The 23,785-nt window shown below is 41.4% G+C and overlaps 1 protein-coding gene across 2 annotated transcripts in view; it reads left to right on the forward strand.

The window, feature by feature from the left end:
* Positions 1-1,062: 1,062 nt before the first annotated feature.
* The window catches only part of ST6GALNAC5 (ST6 N-acetylgalactosaminide alpha-2,6-sialyltransferase 5), a gene marked incomplete at its 3' end in the record, with an annotated part of 183,008 nt that continues 160,285 nt past the window's right edge, over positions 1,063-23,785 (forward strand). For both annotated transcript variants that reach the window (XM_082612413.1, XM_082612414.1), the window contains exons 1-2: positions 1,063-1,149; positions 1,943-2,140. In XM_082612413.1, the coding sequence (XP_082468539.1) occupies positions 1,135-1,149; positions 1,943-2,140 (213 nt within the window). In that variant the 5' untranslated portion in view covers positions 1,063-1,134. The remainder of the gene's footprint in view (positions 1,150-1,942; positions 2,141-23,785) is intronic.

Below are 23,785 nucleotides of genomic sequence, written 5' to 3' on the forward strand. Positions count from 1 at the left end.
ATTTCACAAGAAATATGTTTTTAACTAAACTAGACATTTAACAAATGCCATTTGTAATTCAACACGGGGCGGGAGGAGGGAGAGTATCCTTAAGACAAGCTATGGATGTGAATTTCCTGAGAAAAAACAAATGATTTTTTAAAAAAATTTAATTGAAGTTCTGAATGGGAAATTATGTACTGTCAGTGCAGTAGACCAACACAGGAGAGCACCAAAGGCCTTAGGATTCTTACAAAATAAGCAGTAAGCAGTTTTAGCTCTAGCAGCCAGAAATCTTTCATTTAAATTAGGCAGAATCTGCAGGTCCAGTTAATCCTGTGGATATGATGTGCTGAATGTTCTTAACACTTTTATATCATTTAGATGAACACTAGGAACCTCAAGGTTCTGATAGAGAAATGAACTATAATATTTAAAACAAGTAATGAATGAAATATTTTCGATGAAAATGAGGATATAAAGATTGCATGAGAATAACTCGATTTAAAAAGTAAGATCAAGGGGAGGAGAATATCAGAAAGCTTACAGTTGGAAAACTGAAACAATAATTTCTTTGAAAAAATTATTTCGTGACAGATTCCAACACGCTATGAACATAAACGCAAATGCTATAAATAGAGCTATTGACATTTGGGCTGTTGACTTGTTTTTATCAAAATCACAGAACAGAAATCGTAGTTTGCAAATTTTCAAATGGCTATCATGTTCAGAATCCGGTAGGGTTCTCCTTCCCTTTTACTTGATGACTTCATAAAAGATAAATAAGCCTTCAGACCAAGAGGTGGGTATATGGGCACGGTTAACTCTCTCGCCCCAGAAATTCTACTCGGCTGAAAAGATTATTATTTGGGGGCGGGAAGGGGGGAATGCAGAGGGCTTTAGGACCCGGCAGGCGGCAGTTGTGTAGATCGCTGAGAGACTACGAGGGTCCGGTTCGGCTTCAATTCTGTCTCTAATCTCTGCAACAGCGGCTCTTCCTGGGTCCCGCGGCTTTTCCTGCTCACTCAGCCGCGGCTGGAGGCCCGGCGAAAATCAGAGCCGTTTCCGCCCCCATCACCCACGATGGAAACCCTCCAAGAAAAAGTGGCCCCGGACTCGTGTGCCTGAGGATTCCGCACAAAAGAGGTGCCCAAAATGAAGACCCTGGTGGTGAGTCATTTGTTATAACTCCTCTGGGCAGAGGCGGGACCCCCGGGCGCAGCGTCCCCGGGGCGCACGGGAGAGCTCCGGGGTGCCTGACCCTGCGCTGCGAGGTCGCCCGTTACAAAGGGACAACTTTCCACCTGCTCCGCGTCCACTCCCGATTCCTCGCTTCAGCCTGGCTCGGAATCCCAGAGCCCGAATGGGAACTCGGGTTGCTGGGCTCCTGGATCTCCGGCGGGAGTTCCGAGCGGCCAGCGGAGAGCTAGAGAAGCCTTGGAGTGGTGGGCGCCTTGCTCGGGGATGGGGATGCCCTAACGAAACAACCTGGCAAAAAACTAAGAGGGGCGGGAAGGGGGGACCTTTGCAGACTTTCTTGGTTTCCTTGTCGGATTTCAAACTTGCAAGGATCGCCAAGGTAGAGCCCCACGGGTCCAGAAAGGAGAAGCTAGACATTCCAAAGCCGAGCTGGGGCAGAGGGCCCCCTCCCAAAGTGTGAGCCCACCCCTGCCCCCGCCGCCGGCGCGCTCTTCTTCGCGTAGCCGGGCGCCGCGCACCACCTGTCCTCTGCCGAGGGATGCGGGAGGCGGCGGCGGCCCAGAGCAGCGACGCGCGGGGAACATCCCCTTCCGTACGCAGGGCGACGGTGCCTCCTCTGCCGGGCTGCGTGCTGCCAAGGTGGGACCCGGGCTACCCCCGCTGCCCCCGCCCGTCTGACCGTCGCGCCGGAGTCCCCGCCAGGCGCTCTCCTCCCGGGTCGGCGCTCAGCGACTCTCCTGTGCTCTCTCCCGCTCTCCCGCAGCGCCATGGTCTGGCAGTGTGTTTAGCGCTCACCACCATGTGCACCAGCTTGTTGCTCGTGTACAGCAGCCTAGGCGGCCAGAAGGAGCGGCCCCCGCAGCAGCAGCAGGCAGCGGCGACCGGCAGCCCCCCGCCGCACCGCGAGGCCCCCGCGGGACCGCGGCCACTGGACGGATACCTTGGCGTGGCGGACCACAAGGTGACAGCTTGCTCGCCAGCCTTCCCGCCACCCAGCCTGGGGGTCCCGCACACCTGAGCTTGCCCCCTTCCCCGGGGTTGGGAGGCGCCGTGAGTAGGTGCCATTCAGAGGCTGGAAGTGCGAGTGGACCCGCTGGGGTGGGACAAGATAGTTCCTACTTGGTGTGAATTTCTATTTGGAGCAGGAAGCAAAGTTTTTCCGGGAATAGGGATGAGATGGGTGCAAAGCCTAATTTCCTAACAGGAACTGTCCCTGGAATTAGAACCGCCTCATCCCCAGAATTGCAGCTATCGCTGGGTGCAGGGTTCCTGAAGCCTCGGGTTTGGCAGCCAAGTCGCGCCCTAGTGGGAGGAGACCCGGGAATGGCGCGGGCACCAGCCCGAGCTTACCTCCGACAGGGAACCGGAGGCTGAGTAGCAGCCAGTCCGCGGCCGCAGCTCAGGCTCGCAGACTCCTATCTGATCTCTGCTTCGGATGCTCTGGGCTAAATTATTACAGCCCTGGGGAGCGGCGCCCAGGCAAGCGCGGAAGGCTTGAGGCACAAACTCAGCTTCCATTGGCTTGAAACTCGTCGTTGAGGGCCTATTTTCCTCTGCCTTCTGGGAAGCCGCTGCATGGCTTGGCTAATAATTAATAAGGTGAATTTTTAAGAAATTGAGCCTTCTTTCCCTGGAATAATAAATCTCTCGTTTCAGTGTGTGAAGCCTCTGGGAGAATCCTAATCAAGTTTCCTGATTCTGAAAAGATATTTTAATACAGTTTAAATGTATTCCCCATTATTTGAAGCTGCTAATATATTTTTATTAAAACACAATTCCATTCTGTATATGCCCTATAAAGCTAGAGGATTTCTTGAAACCACCCAGCTATTCTGCTTTTTGTATTACTAGGTTGTATGGTTGTGAACCAAAGTAATATTTAGCAGGTGCTCCTTTTGTGTGAAAAGATGGTTCTAACCATGCATGAAAAAGTCAAACTTTTTTAAAGTGGCAATCAAAATACTTCTACTCACTTGTGCAATGGATAATGCTAAGGATTTTGGAGGATACAAAAGAATTTAAGGCAGGACACAGCCTTTAGGGATCTTTGAATGCCTGCGGGAAAACAAACAACATACCGTGAAATGTGGATGGATGGATAGATGACAGAGAGACAGAGAGATAGACAGTAGATACAAATGTATAGGAAATACTGCATATAAACAGTTATTACTGTTGGAGTACAGAGATGAGAAAGATCTCTGCCCGGGTAGGATCAAGGAAAGTTTCTTTGAAAAAGTGGAACTTGCACTGGGAAGAATTCACGGAAGCAGAAAAGAGGGAGAGATTTCATTAGGAAGTGATTTACTGGGGAAGGTGCTGGTGGTAGATCTTAAATCAAAAGTAGAGTGGGCCATCAGTTTCACAATTTCTGTTTTCACAAGCTTCTGTTTTCTCTTTAAGTTGTTGATTGATTACATACTTTGTATCTGCATGTGCAAGCAACCCATAAGGGCTGGAGTTCTAGAAAAGTTTGTGCATTGACTTCCCACTGTGGATGGATGTGGTGTTTATGTGTTTATAATGAATATATTGAACATGGTGGATTTTCATGGCTATAGTTTAGTGGAAATGGCTATCTAGCACTTGTGAAGCTTTGGCTAATAGGGGTGTCAAAAGGTAAATTTGCTGTAAGCTTTGATCTGCCTTTAGGAAAATATTGCTAATACTTCCCTTCCTGTGCTCTCCTGCTGGACAGACACCAGCTAAGAATATTGATAGCCTAAGACAAAATATGATGCCCTCATGTTCTTTTTCAAAACAGTGTTTATTCACACAAATATGTGGGATTCCATTTTCAATGTATCAGAGCTTTATTTCATTAAAATGAAGAACAGCCCTTTTGGGGAAGGAATGTGGGAACTGTATGAGAAATTGAGATAATCTGTAGTGAAGGGTTTTGTAAACTGTGAAGTGTTATGTGAATGATACATATGTGTGGAAGACCTTGAAATTCTTAGCAGAGAATTAAAAATGTGACCAGGAAGTTCTTAGCAGATAAAACCAATGAAATTCTTTCATAGAAAACCAACCTCTCACAAAATTCCATACCCAAAGGGTTCAACAAAGTTTACCCTACCTCAAGCAAAGGAACAAATGCAAATATTAAAATCTATGCCTTCTTTTTAGGCATTATTTCAATTGTCCCACTGAAGGAAATGTAAACTTCTGCTCAGAATGTAGTCACTTTACTGCTACTATTTAACTGGCCGGAAGTTCGGCAGTTTCATTTCCAATGGCTGTCTGAAGATGCATGTGTAAAACGTTTATGTCTTCTCCCAAAATTGCTGTTTAGGTTTACTTGCGATCTTCCTATAGTCTTGCTTAAGCAGAGGTAGAAATCATTTGTTAGACTATTACTAGGATGTTTTTTTCCAGTTAACACAGGGGATGATAAATGAAAGCTTTTCGATTCTTCTTATGTTGCCAGATGATACTCTGATTGCTTTTTTGTCCCGCTCTCACATCAAGCTTTAGAAAAATTATAGGATATGCTGAATGTGATGGCCACCAAGCCATATGCTGCTGCATATTGAATCAGAATTCCAACAGACTTTCAATTGGCCATTGATTTACTGAATCTGGAAAGAGTTACAGATACCATTTAGGAAAACGTTCACATCTCCATGGCTAGAGGTACCAAAGTCTGATAAATATGTAGTGTTTTTGTTCAGTTACATGATGGCATTAACATTATAACTCCAAGATTAAATTCAACAGGTGGTCCTGATCCTCAGCACCTGAATTTCACAAATTACCGCCTGCCTGCAATGATAGTCTTGTCTCATATGCTGCAGACTGAATTACTGTTGAGATTAAATCACTATGTGCTTTTGTTGAAAGACACGCTGCAAGTCAAGCCAGTGATGAGCAATATGTGTTGAAGCTTAAAATATCACTTTCCATGGTCGTATTCCCTACTTCCTCTTTCACAAACGATGCTAGCGGAAATTGTAATTCCAGTATGACTAAGTAAGTGAAGGCTACTTGGAGTTTCTTGTGATAATGAAACCATTTCATTTTCTCTTAGATAGATTTTTTTCTCTTCATTCCCAACCCTTCCCCTGACCTTTTCCCACAAATGTTCCACCAACTCATTTCCATCTCGTTACATGTCTGTCACTGCAGCTACTGTATCTGCATCCTGCCATTTCCTGGTCCCCGATTTTGCAAGCCATTGATTTCTAATCAGATCTTCCAGATCTAAGCAAAGAAGTCAATCTTCATGGCTTGGAGAAACTTCTGCCTTTAGAACTGCAGCATAATGTATAATCAAACTAAAACACACATGCACACAAACACACACACACACACACACACACACACACTCACTCACTAAATCAAGCAACCCTCAGAGGAAAGCTCCAAGTCTCCCAGCAGAGTGGAAGGGGGCATGAAGCACATTATGTGTTCAGTCTGGGTTGGCTCTGGGTAGATAAAGTCATTTGCCATCTGGTGGACCCTGTGAAATGAAACTGTGAGCCGAGTCCCATTTCCAGTGGGCCGGAGCCCTTTCACAGAGGGCCCACTTGTCACCTGGCTTGCCCTCTTCTTAGGTGGCTTATGAAAAAGCAGTGATAATGGGGCCTGAAGCTGAGCTGCTATCTCCTCGCTTCGGTAGTAGTCCCCAAGAATGGATTTTACACGTACTGGTGACATGCTTGCCCTTGATTCTTCCTTTCCTTAAGCACTCAGTTATTCAGACAAAACCAAACTGCTTAGAGGTTTAATACTATCAGTATTAATTGGTAGATGTCCAGTTGGAATGATAAGACAAGTCAATGCAAGAGTTGAAAAGTAATTCAAAACCGGAAAAAAAGGTATATGCCATATAACTTACGTTGAAATTATGGCGTAAGAATTCTTCCTTTAGAGAGGTATATACATTCTCAAATATAAGTTTACACCATTTATTAGACCCTGTTATATAATATTTGAGGCATCCAATCAATGATAAATAATTTGGATCTCAAAGAAATTTAAAGTGAGCTTATTTTCAGTGCTCAAGTATTACAAAATGTAATCTGCCAATGATAACAAAACTGTTATCACAAAGCATCAACCAAATGGAATCATGAAATGAACTGTTTTTTATGGGAGAAGAGTTCCAATAACGTGGGTGTTTTTAACTGGAGAAGTTAAACTATTTTAACATTTACTGAATAGTTAACCTTCCTTAATTCTGAAACCAGGAGTATTTCTCCACCTTCCCACAGGAGTAATCCCAAGATACTTTTATGCCAAAGCCCAAATTGTACCCAGCAGATGGTCTGACCTAGCTCCCTCTCAAGTTTCAGGCATTCTGGCCTCCTTGCTGATCCTTGGACACTCATTCTGCCTCAGAACCTTTGCACTTGTTGTTTCATCTCCCTGGAAAGCTCTCACTCAAGATCTTTTGCATGGTTGATTTCTTATGGTCATTTAGTCCTCAGATCACATATCGTCTTCTTGTGTAACACACTCTTTAAATAGCCCCCTTCTCACGAGTCATTCTCTATCATACCAGCCTGTTTTATTTTCCTTACAATACTTAACAATATCTGAAATAATCTTAAAGTTTACTTGTCTCTTGTCTGCCGACCCCCCAAGTAGAATCCAAGTGCTCTGATATCAAAGCATCTGATACATCTTGTTGACCAGTTTAAATCCAGGCCCTAATACTTGGCCATTGGTGGGCACACAATAAGTATTTATGGAAGGAAAGAAGAACGCAGGGCGTATTGGGGGTGGGGTATCCCTGGAGAAGGACAAAGCTGCCTTACCTTATGTCAAGTCCTTTCTCTGCAAGACACATCAGTGCAGTCCCAGGCCCTGGTATGTCTCATCTTTCCTAAATTTGATTTACTCCTCCTCTTCCTAATAATGATAATAGGAAATGATTTGAAACATAAGAGTCTTTGGGAATGAGATTTGGGAATCTACCATTTTAATAGGCTTCCCTTATGGTTCTTGTGCATGTTAAAGTTTGAGAATCATCATTTGAAACGTTTTTAATCATCATAGTGTGTAGTTCTGTAGCTAATGTCTGGGTTTTTGAACTACTCATAGCCCTTAGTAAATATTCATTGAAGGCCTAATCATTGCAAAATTCCAGGGTATCCTGGAAGAAGAGCACAGTCCCTGCCCTCAAAGAACCTTTGATCTTATTGGAAAGAAAAGACAAAGAAGCAAGAAAGATTAAATAATAAAGCAAGTCCTAAATAATAATATGAAACCAAGAAACAATACATCAAGGCACGGACACTAAAAAGGGGGCAATTTCTGTGATCTTTCTCATCTATAAAGTAAGTTAGATACTGTTGTTACCTTAGAAGTTATAAAACTTTGAAACTAAAATTCTATTATTCATTAGCCCTTTTAAATATATGGCTTCGTTCTGGCTTCCTTTCTCTCATTGGTTGTGAAAAAGAGTTATTAGAAAAAGAGCTATTTCAAGTCAAAGAGCTATTAATGTCAAGCCCAAGCATTCCCACTTATAGATGTTTTGGAAAAGTCAGATTCAGTGACAAACGTGTGTAGAGTCACAGTGGAAAGTTCCGTCTGCACTTAGACTGACTTTGCCAAGAACAGATTAAGATGCTTTGATCTGTTTTCTACTCATTAGCAGGGTGATGTTATTTGACTGTTTACAGAGGATGTGTCCTAACATAAAATATGTGTCCTAAAGGAAAATCTGTAATTGCTGGGATATTGTGCTTTCTTTCTTTTTTTAAAAACATCTTTATTGGAGTATAATTGCTTTACAATGTGTGTTAGTTTCTGCTGTATAACAAAGTGAATCAGCTATACATAAACATATATCCCCATATCTCCTCCCTCTTGCGTCTCCCTCCACCCTCCGTATCCTACCCCTCTAGGTGGACACAAAGCAATAAGCTGATCTCCCTGTGCTATGTGGCTGCTTCCCACTAGCTATCTATTTTACATTTGGTAGTGTATATAATGTCCATGGCACTCTCTTACTTCATCCCAGCTTCCCCTTCCCCCTCGTCATGTCTTCAAGTCCATTCTCTACATCTGCATCTTTATTCCTGTCCTGCCCCTACGTTCTTCAGAACCTTTTCTTTTTTAGATACTATATATAAGTGTTAGCATACAGTATTTGTTTTTCTCTTTCTGACTTACTTCACTCTGTATGACAGTCTCTAGGTCCATCCACCACACTATAAATAACTCAATTTTGTTTCTTTTTATGGCTGAGTAATATTCCATTGTATACATGTGCCACATCTTCTTTATCCATTCATCTGTCGATGGACACTTAGGTTGCTTCCATGTTCTGCCTATTGTAAATAGAACTGCAGTGAACATTGTGGTACATGACTCTTTTTGAATTATTGTTTTACTCATATGGTAGTTTTAGTTTTTTAAGGAACCTCCATACTGTTCTCCACAGTGGCTGTATCAATTTACATTCCCACCAACAGTGCAAGAGGGTTCCCTTTTCTCCACACCCTCTCCAGCATTTATTGTTTCTAGATTTTTGATGATGGCCATTCTGACTGGTGTGAGGTGATACCTCATTGCAGTTTTGATTTGCATTTCTCTAATGATTAGTGATGTTGAGCATCCTTTCATGTGTTTGTTGGCAATCTGTATATCTTCTTTGGAGAAATGTCTATTTAGGTACTCTGCCCATTTTTGGATTGGGTTGTTTGTTTTTTTGATATTGAGCTGTATAAGCTGCCTGTATAATTTGGAGATTAATCCTTTGTCAGTTGCTTCACTTGCAAATATTTTCTCCCATTCTGAGTGTTGTCTTTTCGACTTGTTTATGATTTCCTTTGCTGTGCAAAAGCTTTTAAGTTTCATTAGGTCCCATTTGTTTATTTTTGTTTTTATTTCCATTTCTCTAGGAGGTGGGTCAAAAAGGATCTTGCTGTGATGCATGTCATAGAGTGTTCTGCCTATGTTTTCCTCTAAGAGTTTTATAGTGTCTGGCCTTACATTTAGGTCTTCAATCCATTTTGAGTTTATTTTTGTGTATGGTGTTAGGGAGTGTTCTAATTTCATTCTTTTATATGTAGCTGTCCAGTTTTCCCAGCACCACTTATCAAAGAGGCTGTCTTTTCTCCATTGTATATTCTTGCCTCCTTTATCAAAGATAAGGTGACCACATGTTTGTGGGTTTACCTCTGGGCTTTCTATTCTGTTCCATTAATCTATATTTCTGTTTTTGTGCCAGTACCATACTGTCTTGATTACTGTAGCTTTGTAGTATAGTCTGAAGTACAGGAAACTGATTCCTCTAGCTCCATTTTTCTTTCTCAAGATTGCTTCGGCTATGTGTTTGCATACGAATTGTGAAATTTTTTGTTCTAGTTCTGTGAAAAATGCCATTGGTAGTTTGATAGGGATTGCACTGGATCTGCAGATTGCTTTGGGTAGTATAGTCATTTTCACAATGTTGATTCTTCCAATCCAAGAACATGGTATATCTCTCTATCTGTTTGTATCATCTTTAATTTCTTTCATCAGTGTCTTATAGTTTTCTGTATACAGGTCTTTTGTCTCCCTAGGTAGGTTTATTCCTAGGTATTTTATTCTTTTTGTTGCAGTGGTAAATGGGAGTGTTTCCTTAATTTCGCTTTCAGATTTTTCATCATTCATCTATAGGAATGCAAGAGATTTCTGTGCATTAATTTTATAACCTGTTACTTTACCAAGTTCATTGATTAGCTCTAGTAGTTTTCTGGTAGCATCTTTGGGATTCTCTATGTCTAGTATCATGTCATCTGCAAACAGTGACAGTTTTACTTCTTCTTTTCTGATTTGGATTCCTTTTATGTCTTTGCTGTCTCTGATTGCTGTGGCTAAAACTTCCAAAACTGTGTTGAATAATAGTGGTGAGAGTGGGCAACCTTGTCTTCTTCTGGATCTTAGTGGAAATGCTTTCAGTTTTTCACCATTGAAAACAATGTTGGCTGTGGGTTTGCCATATATGGCCTTTATTATGTTGAGGTAAGTTCTCTCTATGCCTAGTTTCTGGACAGTTTTTATCATAAATCGGTATTGAATTTTGTCAAAAGCTTTTTCTGCATCTATTGAGATGATCATATGGTTTTTATTCTTCAATTTGTTAATATGGTGTATCACATTGATTAATTTGCATATATTGAAAAATCTTGCATTCCTGGGATAAACCCCACTTGATCATGGTGTATGATCCTTTTAATGTTCTGTTGGATTCTGTTTGCTAGTATTTTGTTGAGGATTTTTGCATCTATATTCATCAGTGAGATTGGCCTGTAGTTTTCCTTTTTTTGCATGACATCTTTGTCTGGTTTTGGTATCAGGGTGATGTTGGCCTCATAGAATGAGTTTGGGAGTGTTCCTCCCTCTGCTACATTTAGGAAGAGTTTGAGAAGGATAGGTGTTAGCTCTTCTCTAAATGTTTGATAGAATTCACCTGTGAAGCCATCTGGTCCTGGGCTTTTGTTTGTTGGAAGATTTTTCATCACAGTTTCAATTTCAGTGCTTGTGATTGGTGTGTTTATATTTTCTATTTCTTCCTGGTTCAGTCTTGGGAGGTTGTGCTTTTCTAAGAATTTGTCCATTTCTTCTGTGTTGTTTATTTGATTTGATTATAGTTGCTTGTAGTAATCTCTCATGATCCTTTGTATTTCTGCACTGTCAGTTGTTACTTCTCCATTTTCATTTCTAATTCTATTGATTTGAATCTTCTCCCTTATTTTCTTGATGAGTCTGGCTAATAGTTTATCAATTTGGTTTATCTTCTCAAAGAACCCACTTTTAGTTTTATTTATTTCTGATCTGATCTTTATGATTTCCTTCCTTCTGCTGACTTTGGGGTTTATTTTTTTTTCTTCATTCTCTAATTGCTTTATGTGTAAGGTTAGGTTGTTTATTTGAGATGTTTCTTGTTTCTTGAGGTAGGATTGTATTGCTATAAACTTCCCTCTTAGAACTGCTTTTGCTGCATCCCGTAGGTTTTGGGCTGTCGTGTTTTCATTGTCATTTGTTTATAGATATTTTTAAATTTTCTCTTTGATTTCTTCAGTGATCTCTTGGTTATTTAGTAGTGTATTGTTTAGCATCCATGTGTTTGTATTTTTTACAGATTTTTTCCTGTAATTGATATCTAGTCTTATAGCGTTGTGGTCAGAAAAGATACTTGATATGATTTCAATTTTCTTAAATTTACCAAGGCTTGATTTGTGACCCAAGATATTATGTATCCTGGAGAATGTTCCATGAGCACTTGACAAGAAAGTGTATTCTGTTGTTTTTGGATGGAATTTCCTTTAATTTTCAGTTAAGTCCATATTGTTTCCCATGTCATTTAAAGCTTGTGTTATTTATTTTCATTTTGGGTGTTCTGTCCATTGGTGAAATTGGGGTGTTAAAGTCCCCTACTATGATTGTGTTACTGTCAACTTCCCCTTTTATGGCTGTTAGCATTTGCCTTATGTATTCAGGTGCTCCTATGTTGGGTGCATAAATATTTAATATTGTTATATCTTCTTCTTGGATTGATCCCTTAATCATTATGTAGTGTCCTTCTTTGCCTCTTGTAGTGGTCTATATTTTAAAGTCTAGTTTGTCTGATATGAGAATTGCTACTCCAGCTTTCTTTTGATTTCCATTTACCTGGAATATCTTTTTCCATCCCCTCACTTTCAGTCTGTATGTGTCCCTAGGTCTGAAGTGGGTCTCTTGTGGACAACATATATACAGGACTTGTTTTGTTTTTTTTTTTTTTAAGATGTTGGGGGTAGGAGTTTTTTTATTAATTAATTAATTTGTTTTTTGCTGTGTTGGGTCTTCGTTTCTGTGTGAGGGCTTTCTCTAGTTGTGGCAAGCGGGGGCCACTCTTCATCGCAGTGCACAGGGCTCTCACTATCACGGCCTCTCTTGTTGTGGAGCACAGGCTCCAGACACGGAGGCTCAGTAGTTGTGGCTCATGGGCCTAGTTGCTCCGCGGCATGTGGGATCTTCCCAGACCAGGGCTCGAACCCATGTCCCCTGCATTAGCAGGCAGATTCTCAACCGCTGCGCCACCAGGGAAGCCCAGGACTTGTTTTTGTATCCATTCACCCAGTCTATGTCTTTTGGTTAGAGGACTTAATCCATTTACACTCAAGGTAGTTATCCATATGTGTGTTCCTATTACCATTTTCTTAATTGTTTTGGGCTTGTTATTGTAGGTCTTTTCCTTCTCTTGTGTTTCGTTTCTAGAGAAGTTTCTTTAGGATTTGTTGTAAAGCTGGTTTGATGGTGCTGAATTGTCTTAGCCTTTGCTTGTCTGTAAAGGTTTTAATTTCCCCGTCGAATCTGAATGAGATCCTTGCTGGGTAGAGTAATCTTGGTTGTAGGTTTTTCCCTTTCATCACTTTAAATATGTCCTGCCACTCCCTTCTGGCCTGCAGAGTTTCTGCTGAGAAATCAGCTGTTAACCTTATGGGGATTCCCTTGTATGTTATTTGTTGCTTTTCCCTTGATGCTTTTAATATTTTTTCTTTGTATTTAATTTTTGATAGTTTGATTAATATGTGTCTTGGAGTGTTTTTCCTTGGATTTATCCTGTATGGGACTCTCTGCACTTCCTGGACTTGATTGACTATTTCCTTTCCCATATAAGGGAAGTTTTCAACTATAATCTCTTCAAATATTTCTCAGTCCCTTTCTTTTTCTCTTCTTCTGGGACCCCTATAGTTCGAAATTGGTACATTTAGTGTTGTCCCAGAGGTCTCTGAGACTGTCCTCAATTCTTTTCATTCTTTTTTCTTTATTCTGCTCTGCAGTAGTTATTTCCACTATTTTATCTTCCAAGTCGCTTATCCGTTCTTCTGCCTCAGTTATTCTGCTATTGATTCTTCCTAGAGAATTTTAAATTTCATTTATTGTGTTGTTCATCATTGTTTGTTTGCTCTCTAGTTTTTCTAGGTCTTTGTTAAATGTTTCTTGTATTTTTTCCATTCTATTTCAAAGATTTTGGATCATCATTACTATCATTACTCTGAATACTTTTTCAGGTAGACTGCCTATTTCCTCTTCATTTGTTTGGTCTGGTGGGTTTTTACATTGCTCTTTCATCTGCTGTGTATTTCTCTGTCTTCTCATTTTGCTTAACTTACTGTGTTTAGGGTCTCCTTTCTGCAGCCTGCAGGTTCGTAGTTCCCATTGTTTTTGATGTCTACCCCCAGTGGGTAAGGTTGGTTCAGTGGGTTGTGTAGGCTTCCTGGTGGAGGGGACTTGTGCCTGTGTTCTGGTGGATGAGGCTGGATCTTGCCTTTCTGGTGGGCAGGACTGCATCAAGTGGTGTATTTTGGTGTGTCTGTGAACTTACTATGATTTTAGGCAGCCTCTCTACTAATGGGTTGGGTTGTGTTCCTCTCTTGCTAGTTGTTTGGCATAGGGTGTCCAGCACTGTAGCTTGCTGGTCGTTGAGTGGAGCTGGGTCTTAGCATTGAGATGGAGATCTCTGAGAGAGCTTTTGCCGTTTGATATTACATCGGGCGGGGAGGTCTCTGGTGGACCAATGTCCTGAACTCGGCTCTGCCACCTCAGAGGCTCAGGCCTGACACTTGGCTGGAGCACAAAGACTCTGTCTGCCACATGGCTCACAAGAAAAGGGAGAAAAAAAAAAGAAAGAAAGAAAGAAAGTAAAATAAATAATATAAAATAAAGTTACTAAATAAAAAAATTAAAAAATATTAAAAATAATTAAAAAGTAATAAAAAGAAAAAGAATGAGAGCACAACCAAACCAAAAAACAAATCCACCAATGATAAGAAGTGCTAAAAACTATACAAAAAACCCCTCAGACAGACAGAACCCTAGGACAAATGCTAAAAGCAAAGCTATACAGACAAAATCACACAAAGCATACACATACACAGTCACAAAAGGAGAAAAAGGAAAAATATATATATTAGAAAAAAAGAAGGAAGAGAGCAACCAAATCAATAAACAAATCTACCAGTGATAGTAAGCTCTAAATACTAAACTAAGATAAATATTAAACCAGAAACAAGTTAGTTGCAGAAAGCAAACCCAAAGTCTACAGTTGCCCCCAAAGTCGAACTCCTCAATTTTGGATGATTCGTTGTCTATTCAGGAATTCCACAGCTGAAGGGTACATCAGTCTGACTGTGGAGATTTAATCTGCTGGTCCTGAGGCTGCTGGGAGAGATTTCCCTTTCTCTTCTTTGTTCGCACAGCTCCTGGGGTTCAGCTTTGGATTAGCCCCTGCCTCTGCATGTAGGTCATCTGAGAGCATCTTCTCCTTGCCCAGACAGGATGGGTTTAAAGTAGCAGCTGATTAGGGGGCTCTGGTTAACTCAGGCCAGGGAGAGGGAGAGATACAGAATGCAGGGCGAGCCTGAGGCAGCAGAGGCCAGTGTGTCATTGCAACAGCCTGAGGCATGATGTGTGTTCTCTTGGGGAAGTTGTCCCTGGATCACAGGACCCTGGCAGTGGTGGGCGGCACAGGCTCCCGGGAGGGGAGGTGTGGATAGTGACCTGTGCTTATGCACAGGCTTCTTGGTGGCTGCAGCAGCAGCCTTAGCATTTCATGCCCATCTCTGGGGTCCACGCTGATAGCCGCAGCTCACGCCCATCTCTGGAGCTCGTTTAGGTGGTGCTCTGAATCCCCTCTCCTCACACACCCCAAAACAATGGTCTCTTGCCTCTTAAGCAAGTCCAAACTTTTTCCCAGACTCCCTCCTGGCTAGCTGTGGTGCACTAGCCCCCTTCAGGCTGTGTTCACGCAGCCAACCCCAGTCCTTTCCCTGGGGTCTGACGTCCAAAGCTGGAGCCTCGGCTTCTAGTCCCCACCCACCCTGGCGGCTGAGCAGACAAGCCTCTCAGGCTGGTGAGGGCTGGTCGGCACTGATCCTCTATGCGGGAATCTCTCCGCTTTTCCCTCTGCACCCCTGTTGCTATGCTCTCCTCCATGGCACCGAAGCTTCCCCCTCCCCCCCCCCCGTCTCCGTTAGTGAAAGGGCTTCCTAGTGTGTGGACACCTTTCCTTCTTCACAGCTCCCTCCCACTGGTGCAGGTCCTGTCCCTATTCTTTTGTCTCTGTTTTTTTCTTTTTTCTTTTGTCCTACTCAGGTATGTGGGGAGTTTCTTGCCTTTTGGGAAGACTGAGGTCTTCTGCCAGCATTCAGTAGGTGTTCTGTAGGAGTTGTTCTACATGTAGATGTATTTTTGATGTATTTGTGGGGAGAAAGGTGATCTCTATGTCTTACTCCTCCACCATCTTGAAGCTCTGCCAGCATGAATTAATTTTAAGTTCGAAATATTTAATCTCTTTATGATTCTCCTTTGGCATGGCATAGGATCTCCTGGACGCTTGAAGGGAGTGAACCCTCTTACCCTGTTCACATGTGTCTGTAACATATGGTGACTATATTTCCAAACCAAATTTCATAATTCATGGTATGATGAATTTGAACATAATTGTGTTGGCCACAAGACAGAATATTTGCAATCAGATCCATCCTGGAAACATGAGATCTGTTATAGAGGGGACTTTCCTTATCTCTGAAGTCAAACAGCAGCTCAGTATAATTCCTGTCCTGCAAATATTGGGATAAAGAGAGATTAAAGATGAGAAAAGACTGAAACATTAAAACCCATCATCAATCAATAAATGATTCTGGAACCCTTCTATACACCTATTACATAGCCTTTGATCAGCTGTGAAGGATCTTAGATATAGAAAGACAAGGAGTGATTATTTCTTAAATAATAATATTATTACCCATACCTTGTGATTCAAGAGAAGAATCCCCTTGTGAGTCAGCAGATTTATGATCAAATGATCAATAAAAACTTGGGGATGGGGGCATTTATGAGATGTACTCAGATTCCTCTTCATAAGCTCTTTTAGTCTTAAACTCTTAGTGTGGGCCTGGGACAAATAAATATTTTCATTGCATGCTCTATTCAATATGGTTTCCCAAATAAAAGCCACAGGCATGAATAGGCTCAGTTTAGACAGTATATCGGCAGGGAAGCCTTCCTGGACTTGTAGCCCGGGAAAGATCTGAGCTGTGTGTTTTGTCATCATAGCCAGCATCTCATGATAATACTTATTCTGGTTGATTGTCATTTCTTGTCTAAAATTGTCTGCTTTCTCAGCTTGACTCGTGGAGTCTGGGAATTTTTTTCTCTTTTTTTGTCATTGAGTTCCCAGACTGGCATATAATGGGTCTTCAATAAGTATTTATTGAATAAATAAGTGTATCTATATGAAGATTTTATATTTCTTCTAAAATAAGACTGTTTCTGACTGCTTGGAGTTACTGACAAGGAATAGCTACACATCATAAATGTCCATTTCTCCAGCCACAATTTGTAGCTCTGTAACTATTTTATTTCTACTTTCTTGTACTAATCAGAGCTCTTAAGACATACTCAAAATTTTAGAGCTAGAATGAAAACTTCAAACTTATCAAAAGGAATTCAAGGGTGGTCATGCGATTTGCCCAAAGTCGAGGGTTAGTGGCAGTGCTAGGGCTAAAATGTGGGTCTCTAATGTGAATATCATTACCATAAGGGAAATTCAGTGCCAGTATATTCTAAGCCGTGACTCAACATTATTTGAACAGAATTTATTAAAATGAAGAGCCTAGGCCTATCCAGTTATTGGAAAGAGATAAATATTTAAACATCTTATTATTCTGAAATGAATTTGAGAATATGCCTCTGGGTAGTTAAAAAGAGCTCCCACCAGCCACTGACTTAGCAACGGGTACTCTAAAGGCTGCACAAAATGCATGACACTGATGTAATTGGAACAATTTGCAAATCAGAGTGAATTTTGCCTTTAAAAAGTAAACCAAGCCAAAAGGAATGTTGTGTTTAATTATTTGCAGAAAATGTCATGACTAGACCACTTATTTATCTGAATTACCTTCTCCACAGTGGGGAAGGAAACACTATCAGGAGAATCAGTTCACCAAGTATCTGGACTGCCATTCTGCAAGTAACCATTGATTCCTCCTAAATTCTGAGATGTGATTCTTACTCTGAGATAGAATTACTTTAGGCAAATAAGAAACCATTTTACCCATGGTAGGGAAAATTAACCTTGATAGTTGTTGTAGCTCAGAATGAAAAGGAAACTTTCTTTATTATATTCTCTTTTAATAGCTAAGGAGGTGTCTTTATTGCTCCTGGGAACCTCACAGAGTCTGAGGATACCCTGGCAGACTGAAATGCAGAGTTAAACCATTTTTTAATAAGAAAGCATATCCCGGAAATTAATTGCACATATGGGACCTCTCCACTGACTGAACTGCATTACTGTGTTTCTCATTTACAGATTTGCTTGTGTTCCTTGCATGCCTCCAATGGCTTCCCACTGCCTGGAGGATCAAGTTCAGACTCCATAGGAAGGCTCACAAGGCCCAACAGGGTCTGCATGGCCTAATTCTCCAACCTCACCTCCCACAGCAGCCCGCAGCCCAGGCTGCACACACCCTGGGAACACAGCTTGCTGTTTCACACTTACCTGCTCTTCCTCCCTCTCTCATTTTATCCACCAGGTAGGGGACGAATCATCCATTAAAATCCAGTGCAAGCATCTCCTTCCTAAAGTTTTCCCAGATACAGCCTCTATGCAGAGTAAGCCCTGAATTGTCTTATGCCAGCAGTGTATCAGTTAGTCAATCACATATTGGCTGAGTGCCTACTATGTACTAGACTCAGAGGAGGAAACGAGAGGAAGGACCTAGTCCTTACCCACAGGAAAATCACAGTGGAGGAAGCACATATGACAATGACTCTATCTTTGTAAGTGCTAAACTATTCTCTGTATCCTGTGCAGGCCTCTAATCACAAAGTATTGCTATTATTTGTCTGCATGCTTGTCTCCTCGACTAGGCTGTACCTTCTTTTTTTTTTTTTTTTTTTTTTTTTTGCGGTAGGTGGGCCTCTTACTGTTGTGGCCTCTCCTGTTGCGGAGCATAGGCTCCAGACGCGCAGGCTCAGCGGCCATGGCTCACGGGCCTAGCCACTCCGCGGCATGTGGGATCTTCCCGGACTGGGGCGCGAACCCGTGTCCCCTGCATCAGCAGGTGGACTCTCAACCACTGCGCCACCAGGGAAGCCCAGCTGTACCTTCTTGAGACCAGGAACATAACTTATCCATCCTGGTATTTCCAGAACCTAAAGCTGTACCTCATACATGGCGAAACTCAACACATCTTTGTTGAACGTTAGGTGGACAGAATCCTGTTGTAATGATATGTAATAGGAAGAGATTTGAACAAGTCTGGCTAATAGACTTAACATAAGAATGACAGAAATGATAAGTAGGGGCAGAAGGATTTCACATTTGTGGCGGACACATCTTTAGTTCCTGGTTCCCCTTTAAATGCAGAGCAGCATTTGCTGATCTTTCCAGAGTGGTTGCCCAGGTGTTGAGAGATGGGAATGCCTGTATTTAAGGGCAGTATGGTATCCTGGGAGGCAGGGAGGCATGTCTAAGCTTTTTACTTGTTATGAGCACTTTGGAAAGTCATGTAACTTGTAGGCTAGTCTGTAGAAGGGGCAGTTAAGCTAGATTTCATTCGGTCTCTCATTTATCAAATAATATTGTGTGACTTGCCATTGTGTTCGGGACCCAGAAGGCAACGATGCACAAGGTGGGATCCCTGACTCTATGAAACTTACATCTAGGAGAGAGGTATGTAAACAGACGTAAAATTACAGCACAGATTTGGAAAGAAAGATTTACATGTTATGGAGATTAGCTTTTTTTCCTGAAAGCTTTGAGGAAGTCTTTAAAGGGTGAATTAGAGGAGTGACTTCATCAGATTGTGTTTCAATGGATCCCTGTGGCTTTGGCATGGCACAGGTCAGAGCGGTCCTAGATTATAGGAAGAGGGACCAGTTAGCGGAGTGTGGATGTGATCTGAGTGAGTGAGAGGAAAAGAGACCTAAGGTTTCTGCCTGCCTTAAGTTTCTGTGATCACCCACCCCACTGTGTCGGTGCAGACAGGCTGAGTGCATCTTCTCGAGCAGCAGAAGGTTTGTGGCTCAAGATTGCCTCTCTGTATTTAGTGAAGAGTTTGAGGATGATCCCAGATGGCGCTCCAATTTTGAACCTCACTGTGCATCTCAATACCGCATACTGACTTGAGCAAAACAATGGTGTGATGGTTAAGGCTGAAGCAAGCTGTTCGTGGAAACTCCCTGACGCACACTGGCAACGAATGACAGGAATTAAACCCTCCACCTGCAGCAGAGCCAGTGGGGTGTGGAATAAATGTGATGAAGATACTTTATTAGGTAACAGTTCTACTGGGAGAGAATTTATTCTAGAATAACCTTATCAAGGGAGATTTTGTTGCATAATAAATCTCACCAGGTATAGATCTGTTGGAAGTATGGGGTAGAAGGTGGTTTCCTCTCCTTTCATTCCCATAGTTAGAGAGAGAGCAATTAGTGTTCTTTTAAATCACTTAAGTCTGTTCACAGCTTCTAAGAAAAGTAAAGTTTCTATTTGCCTTGCACCAGAAAGGAAAAGTTTGTCAAGGGGTTGGGGGGGGGGTCTTGTTCCTAATTCATTCAAAAGCATTTGGTTGGGAGCAAAAAATATATACATCTGAATGAACTCTGGTTTTATGGGGTTCCTGTTTGGAGTTACTTGGCAATGTTGCACCTGCCAGGCTGCCATCAGGGATTTCCAAGTCGTCTCCCATTACCTAAGTAGTATGTGCTTCCATTCTCTAGTGCAAATCATAAAGCTGGATCATTTCATTTTTATTCCTCTTGTTGCAAGTTTTGAACAAAGTGGTGGAAGTGATCACATTCTGCTTGTTTTCTGGAACATGGAAAAGGGAGAGGGGATTATAAGAATCTGTGTGTGTTCCCCATTACCAAAGAAAAAGAAGCTTTACCCTGATGCTCTAGCCATCATGAATCCCTTGAAGACTTATGCCCATCACTCTTACTAACAGCTGTGTGTGGTTTTTGGCTCCATTTGAAATGTGATGGAGTTTCAATACAGAAGTTCAGAAATAAAAGTCAGAGAAAGCTGTCATAAGAGAACAAGGTATGCGGACTGGATGGGCCTGCACTAGTGAAGTATAAAGATGAAATAACTGGACCCAGGACTAAGAAAAAGGACCAGAGTGAAAAAATAAGACCAGTTGCTTCTTCCCTGTTAACAAAGGGGCTCTCTTTCTGGCTGTACAGACGCGAAATACTGATTGGGTTCTAGAAAGGCAATAAGGGTGGCTTGTCACGGGCTCTGCAGTGGGGTAAGAGTGGTTTGACGTTATTACGTTTGAATGTGATTTGTTGTGCTGTGTGACAGAACAGAACATCAATGGACAAGGAATCTGTCGAAAATAAGTTCCTCTGACTAGGAATCACATTGTTGTTTTGTTTTGTTTTTTTCTGAAATGAGCACCATGGTGGCCCGCTAAGATGAGCAGGCTCAGGTCCTCAAGGGACTTATTAATCTCTGCCAAGTGAAGGATCATTCTTAATGGGTCCACAGAGCATCTTGATGGTGTCTCACCCTTTAGAAGGTCTGAAGGATGGAAAGGAGGCAGACCTGTATCTTCCAGGGTATTCTGCCTGCGAACACCAAAACTCAGTACTGTTTCATGAAAACTATGCCTGTAGGCCGTATTTGAGAGCATGGAATGCCTTCTACCTGAGAAGAGCTGCTTCTGCATCATCCCCGCAATAGCATGTTGAAAAAGAAATGAGAGAACAGACATAGAGGGCTAGTTTTGAAAAGCAAACTTTACCCCCACCCAGTTGCATATATTCTCACTGTCTTCTCAAAATGGCAAATGGTAAAAAAAGAACATAACAATTATTCATAAACTTACCACCCAGACATAATTACTGTTGATAATGTAATGTATTTCCTTACAGATTTTTTTTCATACATATCAAATGTATGTATCTGTTACACTTTAATGTACTTCTATCCTGCTTTTAATTCATATATGTTAGGTATTTGGGGTCTATATGTATATAGTGTTACCATATCACATGATTGGTAGTATAGCAGAGGGCATGAGCTATACAGTTAGATCCTAAAGACATTTTTTTTGGCTACTTTGGGCCTTTGTTGTGGTGCACGGGCTTCTCATTGTAGTGACTTCTCTTGTTGCGGAGCACGGGCTTGAGGCGCGCAGGCTTCAGTAGTTGTGGCATGTGGTCTCAGTAGTTGTGGCTCGCTGGCTCTAGAACACAGGCTCAGTAGTTGTGACACACAGGCCCAGTTGCTCCGCAGCACGTGGGATTTTCCTGGACCAGGGCTCAAACCTGTGTCCCCTGCATTGGCAGGTGGATTCTTAACCACTGCACCACCAAGGAGGTCCCCAAAAGACATCTTTTTTAATAGCTTAAAACCCAAATATATTCCAGTTAGAGTTGGGATAATTAGTAAATATGTCTTGATATTGATACTGAGTTCTCTACTTATTAATCCTGAAGATGTGTACATCCTTTATTAGCATAAACACTTTTTTTTCCTTTGGTGGTGGTGCGTGGTTTGTGGGATCTTAGTTCCCCGACTCCCCAACCAGGGATTCGAACCCGCACCCTCAGCAGTGAAAGTTTGGAGTCCTAACCACTGGACCACCAGGGAATTCCCTAAACACTCTTCTCTTTCCTCGTTGTTTACAACTCTCCAGCACTTTTTAGTGGTGGCGATGCTTCCATCCCTACCTTTCATCCTCTGCCTGTTTTCTTAGTTACAGAAAGTGTTCCAGGATTTTTCAGTTTTATGAATCATTCCCAACAGTCCCTTAATCCTTCTGGTCACTTTTCTCTAAATTCCCTCCAACCCATCAGTAGCTATTTTGGGGATGTAGCTAGTGACAAACTCATAGGGGCTTCCAGGGCTCAGAGATGATTGACATCTTCTTGGTCAGTGGATGGTCCCTTTCCAGATGTATGCCTCATGTTAGCTTTCATTTTCTGGGCTCCCACTTGTGACTTAATTCCCTGTCCATATATATTACAGATCTAATTGCTTGCCCATATACAATGCAGGTTTACTTTGATATAACTGTCTTTCCTAAAAAGAAATTTTGCAACACAAATATTTGTAAGTATCGCCTTCTTAATCAGCAAACTTTTCTGTATTTCTTTTTTATCTTCTAGTTTTATAAAACATTTTAATTCCTTTATCTTATTTTAATCCAAGTTGTTGAATCTGTGACTGTTCTTCTTGACTTTTTTTTGGTACTCAATGATGTCTCTGAGCTACTCTTTTTTACATTTTTCAAATATGTGCTAAGTGTTATTTCTTGACTTTAGCATAATTTCAGAACTCCTCATTATTCTTCTAGTCCATGGGTAGAATAATTCTGTCATTAAAGACATCAGGACCTGCTTCTCCCATGACAGCCAACTGGCAGGGGGTATATTTTATACATCTTGGTTTGGTGGCTTCCAAGAAAAGGGATGAATTGGAGAACAGGAGATCTTTGCCAATAAGCTCTTTATGAAATCAGTCCTTTGTTTTGATGCCTGAACTCCCTCCTTTATCCTCTAGATTGAAGCATCACTGAATCCTTCTGCTCCACTTCTGTTGCTGTTGTCGTTGTCTACAAGAAACCCACTTTATTTTTTTAATTGAAGTATAGCTGTTGTACAATATTATATGTTGCAGGTGTACACTATAGTGATTCGCAATTTTTGAAGGTTATACTCCATTTATAGGTATTGTAAAATGTAAGCTATATTCTCCATGTTGTACAATATATCCTTGTAGCTTATTTTATACCTAATACTTTGTACCTCTTACTCCCTACCTCTTTATTGCCCTGCGCCCCCCTTCCCGCTTCCCACTGGTAACCACTAGTTTGTTCTCTATATCTGTCTGATCCACCTTTATAAATGTTTTTATTGTGGTGACACATGTGTAACATAAAATTTGACATTTTAACCATTTTAAGTGTACAATTCAGTGGCATTTTAATTACATTTTAATTAATTCACTGTGTTGTCAATCATCACCACTATTTCCAAAAATTTTTCATCACCCCAAACAGAGACTCAGTAACCATTAAGTAATGACTCCCTATTCTCCTCTCCCTCCAGCCCCTGGTAATCTCCATTCTACTTTGCTTCTGTCTCTATGAATTTGTTTGTTTTACACATTTCATAAAGTGGAGTCATTGAGTATTTGTCATTTTATTTCTGACATTTCACTTAGCGTAATCTTTTCATCCATGTTTTAGCATGTATCAGAACTTTGTTCCTTTACACAGCTGAATAATATTCCATTTTACGGATAAGCCGTATTTTGTTTATCTCCTCATCTTTTGATTGACACTTGGGTTGTTTCCACCTTTTGGCTATTGGGAATAATGCAGCAATGAACATTGGTGTTCTTCTTGATTTTTTGAAGTACCTCCTTCCTTTTTCCCTCCTTTCCCATCCCTATGACAGCACCTGAGTCTCTAGCTCCAATCACCTCACACCTGGAAGGCCACTCTACCCCTAGCTGTTTCCCACTTCCATGCAAAAAAATAAAAATAAAAGTAAAAAAATAAAGACAAGAAGAAGCCATTAATTGCACTAGTTACATTTGTCTAAAGATCATATAAACATTTTGAAAAATAGAAAGGGGAAATGTTCCCATAATCTTACCACT

This window comes from Mesoplodon mirus (genome assembly GCF_964341445.2).
Source record: "Mesoplodon mirus genome assembly, chromosome: 3".
In the NCBI taxonomy this organism is placed as follows: domain Eukaryota; kingdom Metazoa; phylum Chordata; class Mammalia; order Artiodactyla; family Ziphiidae; genus Mesoplodon; species Mesoplodon mirus.